General features: G+C 53.3%; 1 protein-coding gene across 1 annotated transcript in view; it reads right to left on the bottom strand.

Moving 5' to 3' along the window:
* Positions 1–22,072, bottom strand: part of LOC105488387 (argonaute RISC catalytic component 2) — a 119,274-nt gene extending 97,202 nt beyond the window's left edge. The window contains exon 1 of the mRNA XM_071067764.1: positions 21,924–22,072. Within this exon, the coding sequence (XP_070923865.1) occupies positions 21,924–21,945 (22 nt within the window). The 5' untranslated portion in view covers positions 21,946–22,072. The remainder of the gene's footprint in view (positions 1–21,923) is intronic.
* Between the last annotated feature and the right edge of the window lie 207 nt (positions 22,073–22,279).

Here is a 22,279-nt window from a genome sequence, read left to right as displayed (position 1 = left end):
AAAAAAAAAAGCACACAAAGAAACCTGCCCTGAAGTTGGGTGTCCTCCTATCCCCAGCTCTAACCCGGCACTGCACACAAGCCCAGCAAAGTCTGGGCACATGATGGGACCAGACTTCAATGCACTGATGGCTGCAGCGCCAGGGCCTAAAGGGCGAAGATCAATGCGCACGCCAAGGTGACCAACAGAAGCAGAGGGCCGCAGGGCACCCCAAATGGCTGTGAAACATCCACCTTCTGTTTCTGCTATAAAGACACATGCACACGTATATTTATTGTGGCACTATTCACAATAGCAACGACTTGGAACCAACCCAAATGTCCATCAATGATAGGCTGGATTAAGAAAATGTGGCACATAAACACCATGGAATACTACGCAGCCATAAAAAAGAATGAGTTTGTGTCCTTTGTAGGGACATGGATGCAGCTGGAAACCATCATTCTCAGCAAACTATCGCAAGGACAGAAAACCAAACACCACATGTTCTCACTCATAGGTGGGAATTGAACAATGAGAAAACTTGGACACAGGAAGGGGAACATCACACACCGGGGCCTATTGTGGGGAGAGGAGAGGGGGAGGGGATAGTATTAGGAGATATACCTAATGTAAGTGATGAGTTAATGGGTGCAGCACACCAACATGGCACATGTATACATATGTAACAAACCTGCAGGTTGTGCACATGTACCCTAGAACTTAAAGAAAAAAAAAAAAAAAAAACATGCACCTTCAACTGTGTTCCCAGACCCCTCCCTAAGAGCAGCCTCTTCCGCTGTGATGTAAAAGAGAAGGGTCCCCGTAGGGAGGCTGGAGAGGAGCTTTACAAAGGTCTTTCACCTTCTTATCCAATTGGCATCATGCTCCACAGAAGCATGTGGAGATCGACCTCGGCTATCAGGAAGCCGTAGGAGGAGCTTCAGAAAATGTCCCAAGCGTCAGCCCCAGGGGTGAGGCGCTGCAAATCCTCTCAGTGATCTGTACCCTACAGAGTCAGCCGCACAGGGTACACCAGAGGGAACCAGACCGAAAGAGACTGAAACCCACGATGTAAAAGCAAAAGCAAAGGGGCCAGGCGTGGTAGCTCACGCCTGTAATCCCAGCACTTTGGGAGGCCGAGGGGGTCAGATCACCTGAGGTCAGGAGTTCGAGACCAGCCTGGCCAACAGCGAAACTCCGTCTCTACCAAAACTATAAAAATTATCCGGGTGTGGTGTTGAGCACCAATAGTCCCAGCTACTCGGGAGGCTGAGGCAGGAGAATTGCTTGAACCCGGGAGGCAGAGGTTGCAGTGAGCCGACATCACGCCATTGCACTCCAGCCTGGGCAACACAGCAAGACTCCGTCTCAAAACGAAACAAAAGCAAAGGCAGGACTCAAGTCAATATTCATTTATTCAAAACAGTATCCTAAAAAAAACACATTCAACCAATTCCTTAATGAAAACACTGGGAAATCCAAACCCACTAAATTCTGAGCCAATCTTCTCCTTTTATTCCTTAATGAAGTTTGCTCTACTTCAGAGAAGTCCCCTAAAAGTCCTGCATGTTTGCATAACTATGGCAAAGCCATACAAGCTACTCTCCTCATGTCTTCAGCAACCTGTTGCAGTGACAATGCAGCCTACACTTTACTAAGACGTCCGCCCGGGTCTGGGGTCCAACGACCAGACCATGAGCACACAAGTCAAGGTTCTAGAACCTGCAGGCACCGCCAGGTCCAAATCCAGGATCCGGTACTTACTGCTGTGTGACCTGAACCCCTCTGTGCCCCAGTCTCCTCACTTCCAAAATGGAAGGACGGCAGGACCCACAGAGTCATGAACACCTAAAGCCCTTTGCCAGTGCCTGGCAGTCAGCGCTTGCCATGCCCTTGGTAACTGCTGCTGCTGTTACTGAAGTCATGAGAACTCATTCTGACCGCTCAAGTCACTCCTGTAGCCTCAGACTCCATCCGTGTGTCTCTTGGTACCATCTTTTCATCACACCCAAGCCTGCGGCCACTCCCTGCTGACACTGCCATTCACATATTCATTATCCATAGCGCAATTCCACTAACTGTTGTATGAGTCCTGATTTGCCAAACACAGCATTTAAAATGTTCCACTTTTGAAATAAACAAAAGCAGGCTGGCACAGTGACTCATGTCTGTAATCCCAGCACTTTGGGAGGCCGAGGTGGGAGGATCCCTTGTGCCCAGGAGGGTCAAGGCTGCAGCGAACCCAGATCGTGCCACTCCACTGCAGCCCAGGCAACAGAGTGAGATCTGGTCTCAAAATAAAATATTATAAACAAAGCAAACCAAAATAAAATAAACAAACAGGGAGTGAAATAACGGAGACAGCCCCCTGGCCAGAATTGCAAGACTCTGCGCCGACGGCCCAGAGCACACAGTCAGCACCCACTCCTTGCCCACCTGCTCCAGGCCCTGGGCCCCCAGGCGGCCCTTCTCACGCCACGGTGGCCCCGGCCCAGGCAGTGTTTCCGCCCGGCACACAGCCCGCTCAGAGAAGGGTGGCAGGCTCGTGAGTTCAAAGCCACAGAACCAGCATGAAGTGGGGCCCCCCCACTGCCTGGCCAGGAGCTGACACTTCAGGGACAGAACAGAAGTGGTTGACATCAGGTGGGAAATGGTGGCTTCTGTCCATTACAGCCGATGTTTAGGGATAGCCACAGTGAAATGAAACTTTTACCATGCTCGAGGTGGTTTTGCTTTTCAGAACCAGACCACACTCCTGCCCATCCGGCCTCACCACAGCCACGCCCCTTGCGCGCCACAGATCCTGCCCACGGTCTGTTCTCAATTAAACACACGATTGAGTTGCAGCACTCCTGTGTTTGCTCTGTCTCTTTGGGGCTTTGTTTAGAAAACAAACTTTGACAATATCCAAGCAAACGATGGGACCAAATACCTGCAGAGTCACTTAAAAGAACAAAAGACGCCTGTTCCCATTACAAGGGCATTTTGTAAGAAACATGCTTTCTGGTATCTTCCATCTGAATCAACACGTACCCTGTCATCAGCGAGCCCCGAGCCAAGAGGCTCCCCCTCAGAGCACGTGCCTTCCTCAGAACAAGACAAGGTTTGCACTGAGTCCTCCACATTCTTGTACAAGCACCCTTGTAACCAAGCCCCATGAGGCTCCCACACCCCACAGTCCATGCCAGACGAGACTCCTCAGGAGACCCCAACCGCCGTCCCACCTGTACCCTGCTTTATCCAGGCAGCACTGGCACAATCTTACCAAAGCATCATTTTGAGATTCCTACAGGAGAGGCTCACTCCTCAAAGGACCGATGACAGCCCTGCCACCCATCGCAACAGCGAGCCGCCGGCACCAGGGGCTTCCTATGCTCCAAGAAGACTTGCCATGCATTAATTCACTTCACTCCCACAGTGTAATTCCTGTTACTAATTATGACAACAACAACGCTTATTAACTATAGTAACTATTACGTAATTAACACAATCACTTATTAATAATTGCAACGAATTATAATCAACAATTGTTTATAAGAACTAAATTATAATAAAATGCAATGCGTTATGGTCATATTCTGATGGTTATGACACGTAATTTCCTATGAGCACATAGGTATTATTTATAATAATTAACAATGACAGCAGTCACTATTATTATCCCCATTTTACAGAGGAGGAGCCAGGCAGAGAGGCAGCAGCAGTGGGCAGGGCCTGGGTAGGAGCCCGGGGCCTTGGTGCCAGAGCCCCTAGAACTGCCCGATAGCAGGCTCACAGAACAGGAGAGCCTCGGGGGAGACAGCTCACTGCCCCCACCTCGCTCAACCTTGCGGTATGGCCTCCACCCAGCAGGGGTTGAGCACAGGTGGATTTACAAGGAGCACCTGTAAACGGCCCTCAGGAAAGGGACACACATCAGCACTGACTGCGTCCAGCGGAGCCCTGTGTGTTTTCACCAGGCAGCCTGTCCATCCCCGCCCCGCTCTCTAGCCCCGCACACCCTCCACCCCCGCGCACCCTCCACCAAATGCTTCCTGCAGCTCTGCTCTCTGCAAGCGACGATGCGGGATGCCGGGATGCAGCGGGAGGCAGGTCCAGCCTCCGGCAGTGAGAGAGTGGACCCCCCTCATCCCCAAACACCTTGTCAGACGCTGGAAGGAAGCACTCTGAAAAAGAGGGTGTTCTAGGCATATATGTAAGAGAAACAACAACACAACTAGCAGCTAACACAAGTGCTCGCTGCACATCACGCTCTCGGGCGTACTGACCTGTTGAATCTCAGTGACCCTGTGAGAGCAGCACCATTCTTTTTTGTTTATTTTTCTTTTTGAGATGGAGTCTCGTTCTGTCGCCCAGGCTGGGGTGCAGATCTCGGCTCACTTCAACCTCCATCTCCAGAGTTCAAGCAATCCTCCTGCCTCAGCCTCCTGAGTAGCTGGGACTACGGGCAACTGCCACCATGCCCAGCTGAGTTTTTGTATTTTTATAGAGACAGGGGTTTTCACCATGTTGGCCAGGCTGGTTTCCAACTCCTGACCTCAAGTGATCCACCTGCCTCAGCCTCCCAAAATGCTGAGATTACAGATGTGAGCCACTGCGCCAGGCTGAGAAACACCACTCTCATGCCCAAATGAAGAGTTTTGATGACACACCAATATTGGTCACGCAGCTGGTGGGTGGAGAATAATCAAGAACCGAGCACAGCTGCCCACGGGCGTGATCCTGTCCCACAGGAGCCCAACCTCTGATCTGTGTGCTGCCATCATCCTTTTACTTTAAAAACTGTTGGATGCGGGCTGGGCGCGGTGGCTCACGCCTGTGATCCCAGCACTTTGGGAGGCCAAGGCGGGCGGATCACAAGGTCAGGAGATCGAGACTACCCTGGCTAACATGGTAAAACCCCATCTCTACTAAAAATACCAAAAAAAAAAAAAAAACCTAGCTGGGTGTGGAGGCGGGCACCTGTAGTCCCAGCTACTCAGGAGGCTGAGGCAGGAGAATGGTGTGAACCAAGGAGGCAGAGCTTGCAGTGAGCCGAGATCGCGCCACTGTACTCCAGCCTGGGTGACAGAGAGAGACTCTGTCTCAAAAGAAAAATAAAAACAACAACAACAACAAAATTGTTGGATGCTGGGCATGGTGGCTTAGGCCTGTGATCCCAGCACTTAAGGAGGCTGAGGTGGGAGGACTGCTTGAGCCCAGATGTTTGAGACCAGCCTGGGCAACATAGTGAGACCTTGTCTCTACTAAAAAATAAAAAAGCCAGGTGTGGTGGCACACACCTGTAGTCCCAGCTACTCAAGAGGCTGAGGTGGGAGGACTGCTTGCGCCTGGGAGATTGAGGCTGCTGTGAGCCGTGATCGCACCACTGCACTCCAGCCTGAGCAACAGAGTGAGACTGTCTCCAAAAAAAAAAAAAAAAAAAAAAGTTGGGCCGGGCGTGGTAGCTCATACCTGTAATCCCAGAACTTTGGGAGGCTGAGACAGGTGGATCATGAGGTCAGGAGCTCAAGACCAGCCTGGCCAACATGGTGAAACCCCGTCTCTACTAAAAATAAAAAATTAGCTGGGCATGGTGGTGGGCGCCTGTAATCCCAGCTACTTGGGAGGCTAAGGGTGTGCTAAAAATAAAAAATTAGCCGGGCATGGTGGTGGGCGCCTGTAATCCCAGTTACTCGGGAGGCTAAGGCAGGAGAATCACTTGAACCCGGGCGGCGGACGTTGCAGTGAGCCGAGATCGTGCCACTGCACTCTAGCGTAGGCGACAGAGCAAGACTCCATCTCAGGAAAAAAAAAAAAAAAAATGTTGGCCAAGCGCAATGGCTCATACCTATAATCTCAGCACTCCGGGAGGCCAAGGCAGGAGAAACAGTTGAATTCAGGAAGTTGAGGCTGCAGTTAGCTGTGATTATGCCACTGCACTCCAGCCTGGGTGACAAAGCAAGACCTTAAAAAACCCAAAACTACTGTAAATATACCTCCCCCAAATAAATAGTACTCAGAAATGCTCAAGACAATTGAAAAAGAAAGACAGAAAATCATAAATGTGGCTGATCCCAACTGTCTACCCATGTATAGAAAACGTGTGAGCCTGGGCAACATGGTGAAAACCCGTCTCTACAAAAAACACAAAAAATCAGCCAGGGTGGCGGGGTGCACCTGCAGTCCCAGCTACCCGGGAGGCTGAGGTGGGAGGATCTCCTGAGGCCAAGGCTGCAGTGAGCCGTGACTGTGTTACTGCACTCCAGCCTGGGTGACAGAGTGAGAGAGTGAGACTTTGTCTCAAAAAAAAAAAAAAGAAAACATATTTCTTGTGAGTAATATTACAGGTGATTTTTCTTTTCCTTTTATTTCCACATCGTCTAAATTATTTGAAATGAGCATGTCTTTCTATCATGATGGAAAGAACAGTTTTTTTAAAAAACTAGAATCAAAAAGCAACTCTGCCCAAGGAAAATTCTGTGTGGAAACCCCACGGCGGCATGATGGGAGGGGTCAGGGCGGCTCCTCTGAGAGCAGCTGCTGGCTGCTTATCCTGGTGGCGGCCGTGGCCTTATCTCTGTGATGCAGACAGAGGCTGCCATGGAAGGAGGGGGCCCCTGGCCCTGGGCTGCCCACACACATACAAGACACAGCCGCACCCGCACCTGGCAGCCACTGTCGCCAAGTCGCTAGGGATGGGCTGTGGCGCAGGCTCGGCAGCAACCCTAACATCCACGGGCAACACCAGGACCGGCTCCCTAACAGGAGCTGTAAGTGCAACGCGAACAACAGCCTCATTTACCGCTCTGGACCACTAATGACCATCCACAAACCATCCACTGAATGTCTTACCACTCCGGATGCAAGGACACAAGATAAATAAAACAACAACGTGGCCCAGCAACGCTGAGAGGTGCGGCTCAGACCAAGGGGGTCAGAGAGAAGGGAGCAGGGAAAACAGACCTGGCGCCAGGGACCAGGCAGGCCAGAGGCTTAAGGAAGCCGCGGGAGGCCTCGCGCTCACTGCACTGCAGAGCAGAGGAGGACGGACCTCCCCCAGGCAACTCTTGAAAGCAGCGTTCCAACTGCACTGGAAGGCCACAGACAAAAAGAGCCACACACACATATGAGGGTTCCGGTCAGAAAGTCTGTCTCGCAGGGGTGAGGGCCGGCAATTCTCCACACTCTACGGGCACGCTAGGTTTCAACGAATAAGCAGACACACTGTGGACAGTGAGCGCCAGGCTTCTTAACACCTGTTAATGTTATAAGCAATGGAGGAGGCGAGAAACCCTGCTGGGGTGGACGTGAATCTGAAACGCTGGTATGATCCCATGGTTTTCAACATGAATGCAGTGGATAAGCATGTGTGCACACACATGCTAGTGTGGACATGTGTGTCTCCTGCCTGCGTCCAGACCTGTGTTTCTAGCACCATCCTCCAATAAAAGAACAGGAGCTCAGGGATGAAACGGGCTAGTGCAGGAAAAATACAAGGAGCCCGGAGCAGCTTGCAGGTTCCAGAAGAGAAACTGAGAATGTGAAGAGGCACGCTGAAAAGATGCGGGGCTACCTGAAGGGGTCCCAGGTCAGGAGGAAGGGAAGAGGAAGAGGAGCCTTCAGGCAACAGCACCGGCCACATGGGAGCCTGGGCAGGAGGGGGCTCCAGCAGCGAACATGGAATATCCAGAAAATGGCCATTAGTCAAATGGACAGATGTGCCTAAGAGCTGCAGGCCGGGTAAGAGGCCTATAGCAATGCCAACCTGCCCTAGGATCAGACAAGATGATGGCAACAGGGGAAGCCATCTATAGGAGCCCTGCACTACTCTGGACACTTTTCTGTAAGCCTAAAATCATTGTCAAGTACAATGGTAAGAGAATGTTTATGGATGAAATGATATGACTCAAACGGTGGAGGGTGCGGGGCAGGAGAGGAGGGCAGGCTGAGTGATGGTCACATGAGAGTTCCTTATATTTCCTCCTCCACTTTTAAGTACATTTGAATTTTTCCACAATGAAAAGCCCTTTAAAACTTCTCGGCCGGGCATGGTGGCTCACGCCTGTAATCCCAGCACTTTAGGAAGCTGAGGCGGGCAGAGTGCTTTGAGCTCAGGAGTTTGAGACCAGCCTAGGCTAACATGGCGAAACCCCGTCTCTACAAAAAATACAAAAAAATTAGCCAGGCATGGTGGCATGCATCTGTGGGAGGCTGAGGCAGGAGGATCATTTGAGCCAGGGAGGCAGAGGCAGTGAGCTGAGATTGCGCCACTGCAAGCCAGCCTGGGTGTCAGAGTAAGACCCTGTCCCCAAGATAAAGAAAAAAAAAATTTTTTTCCTCAAAGTTTGCAAATTCAACATAAATCTGGTCTCCTTTTCTTTTTTCTTTTTAAAAAAGAGATAGGGTCCCGCTCCATCACCCAGGCTGCAGTGCAGTGGCGCAATCATAGCTCACTGTAGCCTGGAACCCCTGGGCTCAAGCAATCTCCCTGACTCCTGAATTGTGCCCATCCATGCCAAAGGAGCAGAAGTTCTCACCAGCCTCTCCCTCACATCACATTTGCTCCATCTCTCCGCCCACAGTTGCCCTCACAGGTACCATTTCTGATGATCTCCAAGCCACGTGCCAACCATTTTCCACCCTGCAGCCGGTGGGTTCGCTGTCTCCCACACTTGCTCCTCCTTGGGCTGGAGGACGATGGCCGTGCTCTGGCAGCCTCTGGCCGCAGCAGTCCCTGACACCCCACGCTCGGGGCCACATTCCTGCCCCTCCTACTGGACCAAGCACTTGCTTGCGCTGGAGACACCTGCCATTTTCCATGGATTTGTGTGACTGCTCACAGACTCACATCTGCGTTCATGACTCAGACTGTGAGCTCGCAGGGCAGAAGCCAAGACTGTGTCCATTCACCATTGTCCCCAGTCGCGGGCATGACCCCAGCGCATAGCTGTCACTCAACACTGACTCAGAGAACAAGCTTCTTTGACATATGAGGCATCCAGGATGGAGTGTGGGTACCGGACTCCCTTTTCAGCCTTGTTCAATGATGTTTACCTTTATTATGTTCATTTAGTCATCCAGGTTCCAAATATGCTGTACATTCTGGCATGAAGAAATGAACACACCTAATATCCATTAGGTGATCTGGGCAAGACATCTTACATCCAACATTTTTTTCACTCTGGTAACTAATCTGCTAGGAATGGTTTAGTATGGTTCACTTTCTAAAAGTTTCAGATGATAATAACAAGTGTTGATGAGGACGGGGAGAAACTGAACCCTTCGCCAGTGGCTGGCGGGAATGGAAATGGTGCAGCCACTGTACAACAGCTCAGCGGGCCCTCAAACAGTTACACACAGAGTCACCATCTCACCCAGCCCACGAGAAATTAACACACACGTCCACATGAAAACTTGTACACAAATGCTCACAGCAGCACTGTTTATAAGAGTCAAAAGGTGGAAACAAGACAAATTATGGATGAACTGGGACATATCCATCCACTCAGATGCTTGATGACAAAAAGAAATGAAACACTGATGCCACGTGGGCCTTGAAGACATGTCGAGTGAAGGAAGGAGACACAAGCGTTCACTGGCTGTGTGGCCTCATCTGTAGAACATACTCAGAATAGGTCAATCCAGCGAGACGGAACGCAGACGGGGAGTCCCCAGGGGCTAGGTGGGAGGGAATGGGGGTGACGACTGAATGCACATGGGGTCTCCTCTTGGGGGAATGAGATGGTCTGGAAGTAGTCAGCGATGACGGCTGCACCACACAGTGAATGCGCTACATGCCACTGAATTGTTTATCTTACAATGGTTCATCTGATGTCACTGCCACATGTCCCCCCGGCACTCCAGCCTTGACCTGTCTCCTGAGGGCACACAGGGAGGCACTCAGCCTCCAGCAGCCAGTCAACGGTCTGACCCCGGGATGGACACGGGGCACGCCTGGACCTAGCAACCCCCAGAAGGACAGGGCTGGTGGGAACAGAGGGCACCGTCCTGCTGCGTGCCCTCTGACGTGGCCATGCTTCCCTCCCGTGCACACCCATTACCTGTCTCCATCAGAGCTACGGGATGCGGCCCCATGGCCCCTTCCTCCATAATGGCCACCGTCATCACCCCTGCCAGGCCACAGACGCCACCTCCCACCCCAAACACAGCCCTGGGAGGCCACTTGTCACGGAGCCACAAACCACAAGAAGAGGTCCCAGGGTGGGATGGCTATGGAACTTTTCAATAGGGCAAGTGAGTTTCAACATGCAGATTTAACTCTTAAAGAAATGACCAAAGGCAGTAAGCCTTTAGTGAGTAAAAGAAAACACATGGCGAACACTGCAAAGTAGACACAAGGGAACCAAGATGATCCCGGGGCAAGGAGGTCACAGTGGGGGATGGAAACACGTGGACAGGAGAGCCCACCATAGGGCGAGATGCACAGGGAGCCAGGAAGATGCAGGGTGAGTGCAATGGACCGTCCCCTCCTGGGTTTCTGGAACCAAGCTTGTACATAACAGACACTCACACTGGCTTGCATGGGTGGCACCCACTCTCCTCAGGCCAGCTCCGAAGAGCCCCCGCCCAGGAGGTCTCGACCGGGTCACTCGGCTCCGCTTCCTCTGGAGCCCTGCCTCACTCTGGGAGGCAGCCCACTGGGGCCAGCCTTGCCCCTGTCTTCAAGCACACCCCAACCAGCCAAGCAGGGCAAGTCCCCATTTGTAGAAGTGAAGCCAGATCATCAACACTGCACGCACCCCAGGCCACAGAGCTGGCGTGCTCGGCGCATGACCACCTCAACCTGGACGGGGATGGACAGCGGCAGAACAAACCCAAACTTGGAGAGCCTGCATCCAACCACCCCTACAGCTCCAACCACCGGTCTGCAAGAAAGACACTCGGGACAGAGAACACGCCGGGCTACACCCAGGAGACGCAGCTGCGGGAGACGGCAGCACTGAGCAGCCAGTGTCCCCAACAAACAGCAAGGCTGGGGGCTCAGGAGGAGGCTCTGGTCCTCGCATTCCGAGGCCGCCAACTGTGAACATCCACACCAGTGAGCAATGGGCAACCCTGGCACCGTGTGCTCCCCGGCAGGGAGGAAGGCTTGGCCTTCAGATGCCAGACACTATGGGGGGCATAAAAGGAGCAGAGAGGGAGACAGACACACACCCTTGTCATGTGGTGACATCTTCTGAAACATCTGTCAACAAGATGATGCCACTGGGGTCTGCAATGAGAAACGCAAAATGGGACGGGGCTCAAAGAGAAGCAGCATCAACCACGGACACACCACGCTGGAGGCAGGGGACAGTGCATGGCACACACCCCTCTCCCGCTCCTTCCAGTGGTCCTCTCACCCCAGCGCATGCCCTCCATTGGGACCATCCCAGCAGCCTCCTCCAGGAAGGCCTCTCTGCTTCCACCCCCCCCCATCTTGGTCTGTTTCTAACACAGTAGCCACAGGGATCCTTTTAAAGACTAAGTCAGCTGGCATCCCTCCTCTGCTTGGTCCCTGCTGCACGTCCCTGGTATTGACCTCCCTGCCTCAGCCTGCACCTGGGCCCTGGCTGCATCCCTCCTTTGCTGGAGTGCAGTGGTGCGATCTTAGCTCACTCCAACCTCCGCCTCCCGAGTAGCTGGGATTACAGGCGCCCGCGACCAAGGCCGGCTAATTTCTGTATTTTTAGTAGAGACGGGTTTTCACCATATTGGCCTCGAACTCTTGACTTCAGGTGATTAGCTTGTCTTGGCCTCCCGAAGTGCTGGGATTCCAGGCGTGAGCCTCTGCGCCCGGCCCAGTCCCGCTTCTTCTTGGTGGGTCTGTGCTGATCACCAGGCAACTCGCCCCTCCCCAACCCCAGCCCCTGACCCTGTTCGACCATGGTCTTTTATCCTACGTACCCAGGGGGTGCTTTACACCTGGCGCACTGCTGAGTTCTGTTTTGATGCTGCCGCCAAGCCCTCTCCTCAATCACACGCCATGAACGGGCCTCACCCCAGCCTGGCTCCCTCCAATGGCACATCCTTTGCGAAGCTTCCCCGGGGGAGTCCAACCGGAATTCCTGCCGACTCACCATGTGCATCCCCGACCCAGATCCTGCGTTCACCAGACAGTCCTGGAATGGCTAGGCTATGCCCACAGGGTTACCCTCAAGTGTTCCAGAACATTCCAGGAGAATGCTCTGCACTCCTCAGGGGAGTTGCACAGAACAGGGACCACCCCCCAAAAAGCTTCCAGGGCCAACAGCGAAGTTAAGGTGTGATGAGTGAGCGTCTCAGCACTGAGAATCCATCCACACCTAACGTGACCGTTCTTACAGTGAGCCACGCATTTTAGCATCTTGCAAACTGCATACTTCACGAAGCAGCAGCATGCACAGGGACCAAAGCGTGCCCAGCAACGTCCCCCTGCCCCAGTCACCAATGGGGCCACTCGAGCCACCACGGCAAAGCCACGGGCAGCACGTGGCTTTCTAGTTCCACCGGCTTCAGTCTGGTTCGTGGCCCGGGGGGCACAGCTGGCGCCCTTTCAGTGTTGTTCCTGTCTACGAGAGGGCAAGGAAGGTCCCCAAGTGCTGTTGGGGTCCGGTGCACTTGGGTCTGTATGGAGGTGAGCTCTGCGCGACACAGGCCATTTTCTGGGTCCCCAGCCCGAGCCTCTCAAGACCGCTGTGGACACCAAACAGATGAGTGTTATTTATCAGAGATAAGTTTTTTAAAATGTTTTCTTATCCCTCCCTGCTTGCAAAGTAAAGACCCAGAGGTCAACAAAGAGGATCAAAGGGAGGAGGAGCACCCGCCCTACTGCCAGGCAGAGGAACGCCCTCACCACAGGGAGTAACAGTCACCATCAGAGGGACCTTCTGAGGGCCCCGCATGTGGGACGCAACTGCAGGTCGCCCGCGTCATCTGCTCTGATCAAAGCACCGCCACCACGAGAATGAGGTTTTCACTCTGTACGAAGAGGAGACTGAGGTTCAGAGAGGTGAGGCGAGACGCCCGTCACGTGCCCAGGATTCCGCTGAGGTGGGCCTGACCTGAGCCTGCGCTGGGGGTGGTGTCATGCTGAGGCGGGCATCCTGCAACGTCACATGGGCCCCCAGCCACTCCCCAGAGCTCAGGCACCTCCACACACAGATCTGCTCCAAGTCACCCCCTCATCACTCTTGGCATCTTCCTTGCTTTCTCTGCATTTTTTACTTGTGTCACTCTATTAACTCCTTTGTCCCTGCAAAAACAGCGTAAAACAAATGATGCCCCGGCTTGCCAGCTTGAGGAGCAGGGTAGGCCGCCATCCCTCAGGGCTTCCCCAGGCTTCTCATTCCCACTGCTCAGCCTGCACACGAGCATGGGGCCGTGCTCAGACCAGAATGGTATCCAGGTCTCCAAGCACGCCAAGCGCCACACAAAACAGGGCACTGATCACCCTACAATCATAAGGGACTCGGACACCCACCCCAAAGCAGGGGCTACAGGGTCCCCATTTACACCCAGTGCCCACCAGCTTCCCGCCCTAAATAAGCTCACTTAGAGTAAGACGCCAGAGAGGCTTGGGAACGTGGGTCCCACAGGAGGGTCCTTTCACCATCAAAGCTCAAAAACAAACAGGGCAAAGCACCCTAGGGTCCTCCGACCGTCGGAACAAGAGCGCTGTTGCAAACGCCTCCAACCAGTCAGCATGATGTTGGAAACACAAACTCAAAATAGTTGTATTATTTTACTCACGAGTCAAACCTGACAAACATCTCAAATGGCTATGACCTGTGAACTTTGGTTTTGGATCTTTTTAGGTACAGCTGCAAGATGAAAGTGTCTAGTGGCTGCCTTCCGGCCGCAGAGTACCCTAACTCTCTACGGACAAAACCCCAGAGCTGAAACACTCAGCAACGACACGGCAAAGGACAACGCTGCCCTGAGTTACTACCCCAGTAGGATTTTCCCAAGATGGATGTCAATTACAATAAGAGATTCGGGTTAGGAGCCACCTGAGTTCCTGAGTCTGGCTGTTTCTAAGCCTTGCTACAGTTCTGTTTGTTTTGGGATACAGGTCCTTAAAAACAGGTATTGGCCGGCCGGGCGCGGTGGCTCAAGCCTGTAATCCCAGCACTTTGGGAGGCCGAGACGGGTGGATCACGAGGTCAGGAGATCGAGACCATCCTGGCTAACACGGTGAAACCCCGTCTCTACTAAAAAATACAAAAAATTAGCCGGGCGAGGTGGCGGCGCCTGTAGTCCCAGCTACTCGGGAGGCTGAGGCCGGAGAATGGCGTGAACCCGGGAGGCGGAGCTTGCAGTGAGCTGAGATCCGGCCACTGCACTCCAGCCTGGGCGACAGAGCGAGACTCCGTCTCAAAAAAAAAAAAAAAAAAAAAAAAAAAAAAAAAAAAACAGGTATTGGCCAATTTGCATGGCATTTACTGAAGCGCCAGTAATCACCTTCAGAAGTCCCCTTCCGTCTGGTAGTGGACTAGTGGTGTTCACAGCAACATGAAACCACAGGGGGCACCGCACACAAGCATGGCGGCCACTTGTCAGAACTGCACACTTCATCAGTAAAGGAGAACCCCACAAAGTCCCCTGTGGGGCACCCAACACGCTATCTCCCACAGATGCGCTGACCCCACTGTCTTGGAGCTGTCCTCCAGGTTTCTGGCATGGGCTCCTCCCTCCCTCAATTCCACTCCCATGGGGATGCTCCAGGGCTTCTACCTCCCTCCCCACCCTTATCCCAAACCCAGTGGGTCCCAAACCTGGCCCAGGTCACAGATGCTTCTAAGAAATGCTCAACTCTGTGCTGGGTGTGGAGGCTCACACCTGTAATCCCAGCACCTTGGGAGGCCAAGGCAGGAGGATTACTTGAAGCCAGGAGTGACAGCAGCCTGGGCAACACAGGGAGACCCCCATCTCTACAAAAAATCATCCCAGCTTCTTGGGAGGTTGAGGTGGGAGGATCGTTTGAACCCGTGAAGTCAGGGCTACAGTGGGCCGTGTGGGCCGTGACTGCATCACTGCACTCTAGCCTGGGCGACAGAGTGAGACCCCATCTCAAAATAATAACAATAATAATAATAATAGGCCGGGCATGGTGGCTCACGCTTGTAATCCTAGCACTTTGGGAGGCTGAGCCAGGTGGATTACCTGAGCTTAGGAGTTCGAGGCCAGTCTGGGCAACATGGCAAAATCCCATCTCTACTAAAAATACAAAAAAAAATTGGGTGTGGTGGCGCATGCCTGTAGTCCCAGCTACTCAGGAGGCTGAGGCACAAGTATCACTTGAACCCGGGAGGCGGAGGTTGCAGTGAGCCGAGAGTGTGCCACTGCACTCCGGCCTGGGCGACAGAGAGAGACTCTGTCTCAAAATTAATTAATTAATTAATTTAGAAATTAAAAAATAATAATAAATGCCTGACTCTGGGAGTCATGGATTTTTTTGACACATCAAACAGGAAAAGAAACACTGCAAGAAAGAGTAGGAGCCAGGCTCTGCCAGCCTATGTGACCTCAACTCCGGCTGTCACTGCAGGCCTCCAGCACCTTCTCTTCTGTCCTGGGTCACAGTATGCAGACTAAGGATTCGTGGGGATTTGTGGGGAACGTGCCACTCCCCTCCAGCAGAGGCGCCCGTGCCCTTTGGCCGGGGCCAGGTGGGAAGGCAGAAGAGTCACTGTATGAGGGAAGTCAGGTTGGAGAGGACGCTAGGCATCCAGGCCAAAGTCCCCACTTCACAGGCGAGAAAACTGAGACCACGCAAGCGGATGTGGACGGGGCTGGAGTTCTGACCAGACTCCTGTCTGTCCACCTCGACAACAGTGAGAAGAGGAAAAAGGCAGGGGCCGGGCGCAGTGGTTCACACTTGTAACCCCAGCACTTTGGGAGGCTGAGGCAGGTGGGTCACTTGAATCCAGGAGTTCCAGACCAGCCTGGGAAACACAGGGCAAACCCCGTCTCTACAAAACATTAGCTAGGTGCGGTGGTGCACACCTGTAGGCTACCTGGGAGGCTGCCCAAGAGGGCTGAGGTGGGAGGATCTCCTGAGCCAGGGGAGGCTGAGGCTGCAGTGAGCCTTGACTGTGCCACCGCACTCCAGCCTGGGCCATGAGAGTGAGACCCCGTCTTAAAAAAAAAAAAAAAAAAAGAAGGAAAAAAAGAAAGAGGTAGGGCTTCCAGTTCCTGACGCAATCCACACAGCCTGGCTCCTGGCAGACAGAGGGAGGCCTGGCCCACCTCCCACACCCTGCTTCTCCCAGCTCACCACGGGGACGCGCGTCAGCACCCTTTGGAAAGAACCAGTGGCAACCTCAATGACACCACACTCACGCCCATCAGATTTTATGAGGATTTCAGGAAGTGCAGTGCCATGAGGGGTGAAACAAGTTTAAAATGTTCAAGCCTGTTCGTCTTTAAGCTATACACAAGCCCCAGATTTTAAAAATGCACTGAACCTGAGAGGCCGCCCGTCCACCCCGCTTTGCGCGGACAGGTCTTGTGTCGTACCAGGGAAAGCTTACAGGTGCCCACTGCCCTGGAGAAAACTCCCAGCGCAGATGATGAAGTGTCTACTCACCCTGGATACAACTCCATGGAGAGAGAAACCAGAGGGGCCTGGTGATTTGGTCACAACGTGTAAAGGACCGAGAACAAAGAGTGGTTTCAAGTTCCTAAACTTTTGGAGGAAAAAATTAGAATAGTGGCTACGGCGAACAAGTGCAGGCCCCTGACCGCAGCAGCAGGCTTAGGGCTCTGAATATGTGGCGTGGGCCAGCAGATCCCCAGTGAGGAGGAGGCAGCAACCACAGGGAGCGCAGAGCTGGCCACAAACGATAAGGGCAGAGGTAACTGAAGGAGGGAGCCGTTCCCAACCCAACACTGGGGAGAAAAGAATCCCTCTTATTTGAAATAATTATGAGATAAACTGAGCAAGATTCTCCAGTTCTCCTCCATATTTGCCATAGGTTATACAGCGTCGCTTCTGCTGAAAGAGGACCACAAAAAGGATTCTGCCGCAACTGAAAATTAAACATGCAAAGGGACCTGCCCCAAAACATGCTTAACAGCCTGGAAACATGTCAGGACTCCACCTCTAAAAAAGTGAAAAAACCTTCGCTGGGCATGGCGGCACATGCCTGTAGTCTCAGCTTCTAGGGAGGCTGAGGTAGGAGGGCAGCCTGTGCCCAGGAGTTTGAGGCCGCAGTGAGCCATGACTATGCAACTGCACTCCAGCTGGGGCAACACAGAGCAACCCCAATTCTCAGAAACAAAACAAAACAAAACAAAACAAACAAAACAAAACACCACTTAAATGTGTCAGAATTAAAACCATGAGCAACTGGGTCTCCAAACAGCCCCCCTCAACAAAATGGAGACCAAAAAACAAAGATTTTGAGCAATGAGGTTCTTTCTAAAACCATTAAAGAAAAAAATGGAGCAGGAGGGGAGGCACAAATGCTCGGAAGAAAAGAGATTTTAAAAGACGGAGGTCAGGTACGGTGGTTCATGCCTGTAATCCCAGCACTTTGGGAGGCTGAGATGGGCAGATTACTTGAGGTCAGGAGTTTGAGACCAGCTTGGCTAACATGGTGAAACCCCATCTCTACCAAAAATACAAAAATTAGCTGGACGTGGTGGCTTAGTCCCAGCTACTCAGGAGGCTGACGTAGGAGAATCGCTTGAACCCGGGAGGAGGAGGAGGTTGCAGTGAGCCAAGATGGTGCCACCGCACTTCAGCCTGGGCAACAGAGCAAGACTCCGTTTCAAAAAAAAAAAAAAAAAAAGGCTGGGCGCGGTGGCTCAAGCCTGTAATCCCAGCACTTTGGGAGGCCGAGACGGGCGGATCACGAGGTCAGGAGATCGAGACCATCCTGGCTAACGCAGTGAAACCCTGTCTCTACTAAAAAAATACAAAACGCTAGCCGGGCGTGGTGGCGGGAGGCTGAGGCAGGAGAATGGCGTAAATCCGGGAGGCGGAGCTTGCAGTGAGCTGAGATCCGGCCACTGCACTCCAGCCTGGTCCACAGAGTGAGACTCCGTCTCAAAAAAAAAAAAAAAAAAAAAAAAAAGACATAAATATAACAAGTCAAATGCAGGGAGAAGAGAGAGGGTGGGCTAGCTTTAGAGGTGGAAGGCAGAGACCCAAATGTGTGTGTGAACTTTTGTTAAAATTCAGGATCCAAAGCACCCAACTGTAAACACATTTCTGAGAAAATGAGAGAAATTGATCACAGACTGTTAACTGTGATAACGGCACTGGGGTATGTTCAAAATGTCTCCATTGCTTTAGACACGCATACTTAAATAGCGAGGTAAAATGACAGGTCTGCAATTCACTTTGGAAAATGTCCACAAAGAAAAGGGGCATATTTGAAGCAAATGTGGAAAACCTTGATGACTGTTGAAGCTTCGTAATGGATAAATGGGAGGGTATTAAACAAGTCACTCTACTTTTGTGTCTTTTCAATTATTTCACAATATTAACTATTTTTAAAACTCAAATGTTACGTTTCGAAGATTCAGAATAACGATTCATTAAACAAAACCACCTGAGACGGGACCATTACAGGAGAGCATTCACTGCACAGCTCAGACAGAATAAGCCCGACTGGCATTGGGGACACTTTTGAGATAGAAACTAGAAGTTAAAAAATAATTCTGCTTCTTCAAATTGTACAGGTTTTAGGAGTTTGGAAGCATTTACATCTTTTTTCCTATGCACTTACTTAAATTATTCCCCAGGGTTTATCAAAGACCCAAGGGGGACTCTGCACACATACCCAGCCATACTGCGATGGCCTCAGCCATGTCTGCTGCCCCATGGGTAGACCACGATATCCTGCCATGGCAAATGGGCACCAGTATTGGGAGAACTGGCCATAGCTTCATGGGGACCACTAGGGGTAGGGAGAGAGGGGGCAGGAGGAGTTAAATGGCTCTATAAACCATGGTGAAGGTCAGCTCTTCTCAAAGTCACAATCCTATTTAGACAACTGTCAAGTCTTAGATGTCACAGAGGTTACTTTGTGGCAAATCTGCGAGGGGTGTAATACACAGGAGCTTGAAAGCGTAGCAAAGTCATAAGAGATAATATCCTGGGGGAGGCGATCACCAGACACAGTTCAAGGCCTTTGAATGGTTAAAAAACCAAACAACTAATTTGTTCATCAATGAAAGTTCAAGGTCACCGGAGAATCCACCCATCCTAATAACTCAGTTCAAAAAATGGAAAAAACAGTCACGTTTCTAACTTCAGATTCTAAATAGCATTCACATATGTAATAGCATTTGTTTGTGATTGGTATAATGTAGAGCTATTGTGAACTGTTTTTTAAATTAGTAAGTTGCCTAATAAGGGTGTTACAATTGGAAGTAGCAAAACTATTTGTAATTTTTCTTTCCTTTTTTTTTTTCTTGAGACAGAGTCTCACTTTGTCTCCAGGCTGGAGTGCAGTGGCGCCCTCTTGGCTCACTGCAACCTCTGCCTCAAGAGTTCAAGCGATTCTCCTGCCTCAGCCTCCCCAGTAGCTGGGACTACAGGCGCGCAGCACCACGCCCAGCTAATTTTTGTATTTTTAGTAGAGACAAGGTTTTCATCGTGTTGGCCAGGATGGTCTCAATCTCTTGACCTCGTGATCCACCCGCCTTGGCCTCTCAATGTAATTTTTCTATAATTCAAATGGAATGTCTTATAATTCTAAATTAGAAAATATAAGATTAAAAAGAGTCTCAATGAAGACTATTCCAAAAATTCCTTTTACACAAAATTAAAAGCCTTAATGTGTAGCATAAAATTGAACTGCACCACAGACTTATAATTACAGCACGTTTGTACAACCTGAAACTTGGGTTCATTCCCATCCTGCCATTAGCTATGAATTATCCTGCAGACACATTTATTCTTTCAACCACTGTCCTGTTCCAGAGGGTCCGCTCCCTACCAGGCCCACACCACAGCAACAATCTCCAAACAGCAGCGAGTGACAGAAACAAGCCTGCGGATCCTGAGGGCCAAGGTACGCTGACAAATGAAATCGACAAGCCAGCGTCCCAGGGCAGAGCACACAGTAAAGAACAGCAGTGAGCTGGGGTTGCTTCCTGAAGCCTCACTGTCAATGACAAGTAGGCGGGCAGGTGCTGGTCCAGTCCAGCCCTAACAGACACTTCTTGCTGTGGGTCTGGGTTATAGGGCCTGAAAGGCACTGCCCTGAGGAAGGCACCCAGAGAACCAGCTCGGAAGTCCGACTGATGGTCCCGACACTCACTCACTGCTGCGTGACCTTGGTGAAGTTCTCAGCTTCTCTGAGCCCTGGCTGTCTGTCTTCACAAACACCAGCAACCTCCGCAAGCGGAGCGAATTAACTAACACGCAAAACACAACACGGAAAGCTTGACCTTCCTCAAGGCTCTTCACTTTTTCTGGGCCTCCAACTTTTAAAACTGATAACCTGAACAAATGTGCTGTCAGTCCCGTGTGTGCTGTGTTCCTCTATAGGAAGGAGCTGGAAGGTCCCAACTCACACAAGGGGATGCCCGGTCCCTTCCCACGAGGGCGCCTCGCCACTCAGGGCCTCCAGAGGCCAGCATCTGCTCCAGGACTGTGGCCCTCCCAGGTGTAGGGGGAAAATCATTCTTCAAACTGCTGATAGCCCTCATGGCTTGAAAAGTTGGTCAGACTCCGCCTTGTTGAAGCTTTCTAAATGACATCAGAAAAAAGACGCGACATTCGCAAGGCACAGAGCCAACAGCCTCAGCAGTGGGGGCCCCCATCAATGGACCCAGGTGGGCCAGGGGGCCTCCCGGGCCGCACAAGTTGGGGCCGGTCTGCAGCAGCGAGGGCAGCATCGGGAATGCGAGCCTCCTCACCGGCCGGGTAAACATAAGCCCCGAGCCTGGCGAGGCTGCGGCCCGACTGGGGCCCAGCGGACAAAGGGGAGCAGGCGGTGCCCCGTCCCAGCGGCCAGGCCGGCCGGGAGAGCCAGGAGCCACGTGCCTGGTGGGAGCACGCCAAAAGCAGTACAACACTTGACCGTTTTCTTGGCCCAGCAAGGAAACCGCCTTCTACTCTGCATTTAAAAAGAAAAACAATGCGTTACTGCTTTAAGTTTTTTAGAACTTTTCCAGAGAAAGGCCGACTAGCAACAAGGGGTGCTACAGGAATCCACCTCGCCTCACCTCTCCTAGGAAATTGTAAAAGGAATTAGCACTTGAATGGGGAGGCCGGCGTGTCTGGAATGAGAACGAGCCGCGCACGCAGTTTGAGGGTTCCGGGGAGCCGCGTCCTCCCCCTTCCAGGCGGCAGTCCTAACTACAGGAATTGGCCAAAATTCAGCATTTCCAGACTTTCCTTGGGAAAAGGGGCCGAAGAAGTGCTGGCAGCAAGAATCTTGGACCACAGCGGAGCGCGCCTCAGACTCGCGGCGGCTGGGGTCGGGACCGGCGCAGCCCCCTCCCCTCCCGGCCGTGCGCGCCCCGAGCCGGGCGCCCCGAGCCGGCCTCCACCCCCTCGGGCGCTTAGGGCCGGGCCAGGCCGGGCTGCGGCGCCCCCATCCCCGCGCGGGCAGCGAGGCCGGGCCAAGCGGGGCGCTCCGGGCCTCGGGCCTACACGCGGCGGCAGCCTCGGCCCCGGCCCCAGCCCGCCGGGCCCCGGGCGGGGGATGCGGACGCTGGGACGCGGGCCCGAGGCGCGGGAGGGGCCCAGGCCGCGCGGGGCGCCCCGACGACTCGCGGGGGCCGAGGAGGCCGGGGCTGCGCGTCCAACGCGGCGCCGAGAAAACGGCCGGCCCGGCCCCGCCGCCGCCGCTCCCCGAGTCCCCAAGCCCGGCCCCGGCTCGCCCGCCCCCGGCCCCCGCCGCCCCGACCCCGCGGCCCCCCGATCCCCGGCCCCCGCCGCCCGCGCCGGGCCCGCCAACCACGGGCAGGAGCGCGCGAACGGCCGGGCGGGCGCCCCGAGCGCGAGGACTCACCGGGGCCGGCTCCCGAGTACATGGTGGCGCCGCCGAGGGGCTCCGGGGCCGAGGGGCGGCCGCGCGCGCGCCACGGGCCCCGACGCCGCGAGCCGCGAGGGAGCCGCCGGCCGCACGATCCGCCCCGGCGCGGCCGCCTCTCCAAACAGGTTTACCCGACGCGGCCGGGGCGGCGGGCGGAGGCGGCGGCGGGAGCGGGAGCGGGAGGGCGGGGGAGGAAGGAGGAGGGGGAGGGGAGGCGCGGCCGGTGGCGGGAGCGCGCTCGCGGGGGGAGCGGGGCTGGGCGCGCGGGCGCGGGCGCGGGCGCGGGCGGGGGCGGCGGCGGCGGCGGCGCCGGGTCTGGCGGGGCCTGGGGC

The sequence above is a fragment of the Macaca nemestrina genome, chromosome 8 (genome assembly GCF_043159975.1).
Source record: "Macaca nemestrina isolate mMacNem1 chromosome 8, mMacNem.hap1, whole genome shotgun sequence".
Lineage (NCBI taxonomy): Eukaryota > Metazoa > Chordata > Mammalia > Primates > Cercopithecidae > Macaca > Macaca nemestrina.
The sequence above is the reverse complement of the archived record's forward strand: the minus strand, read 5'-3'. Positions and strand labels throughout refer to the sequence as shown.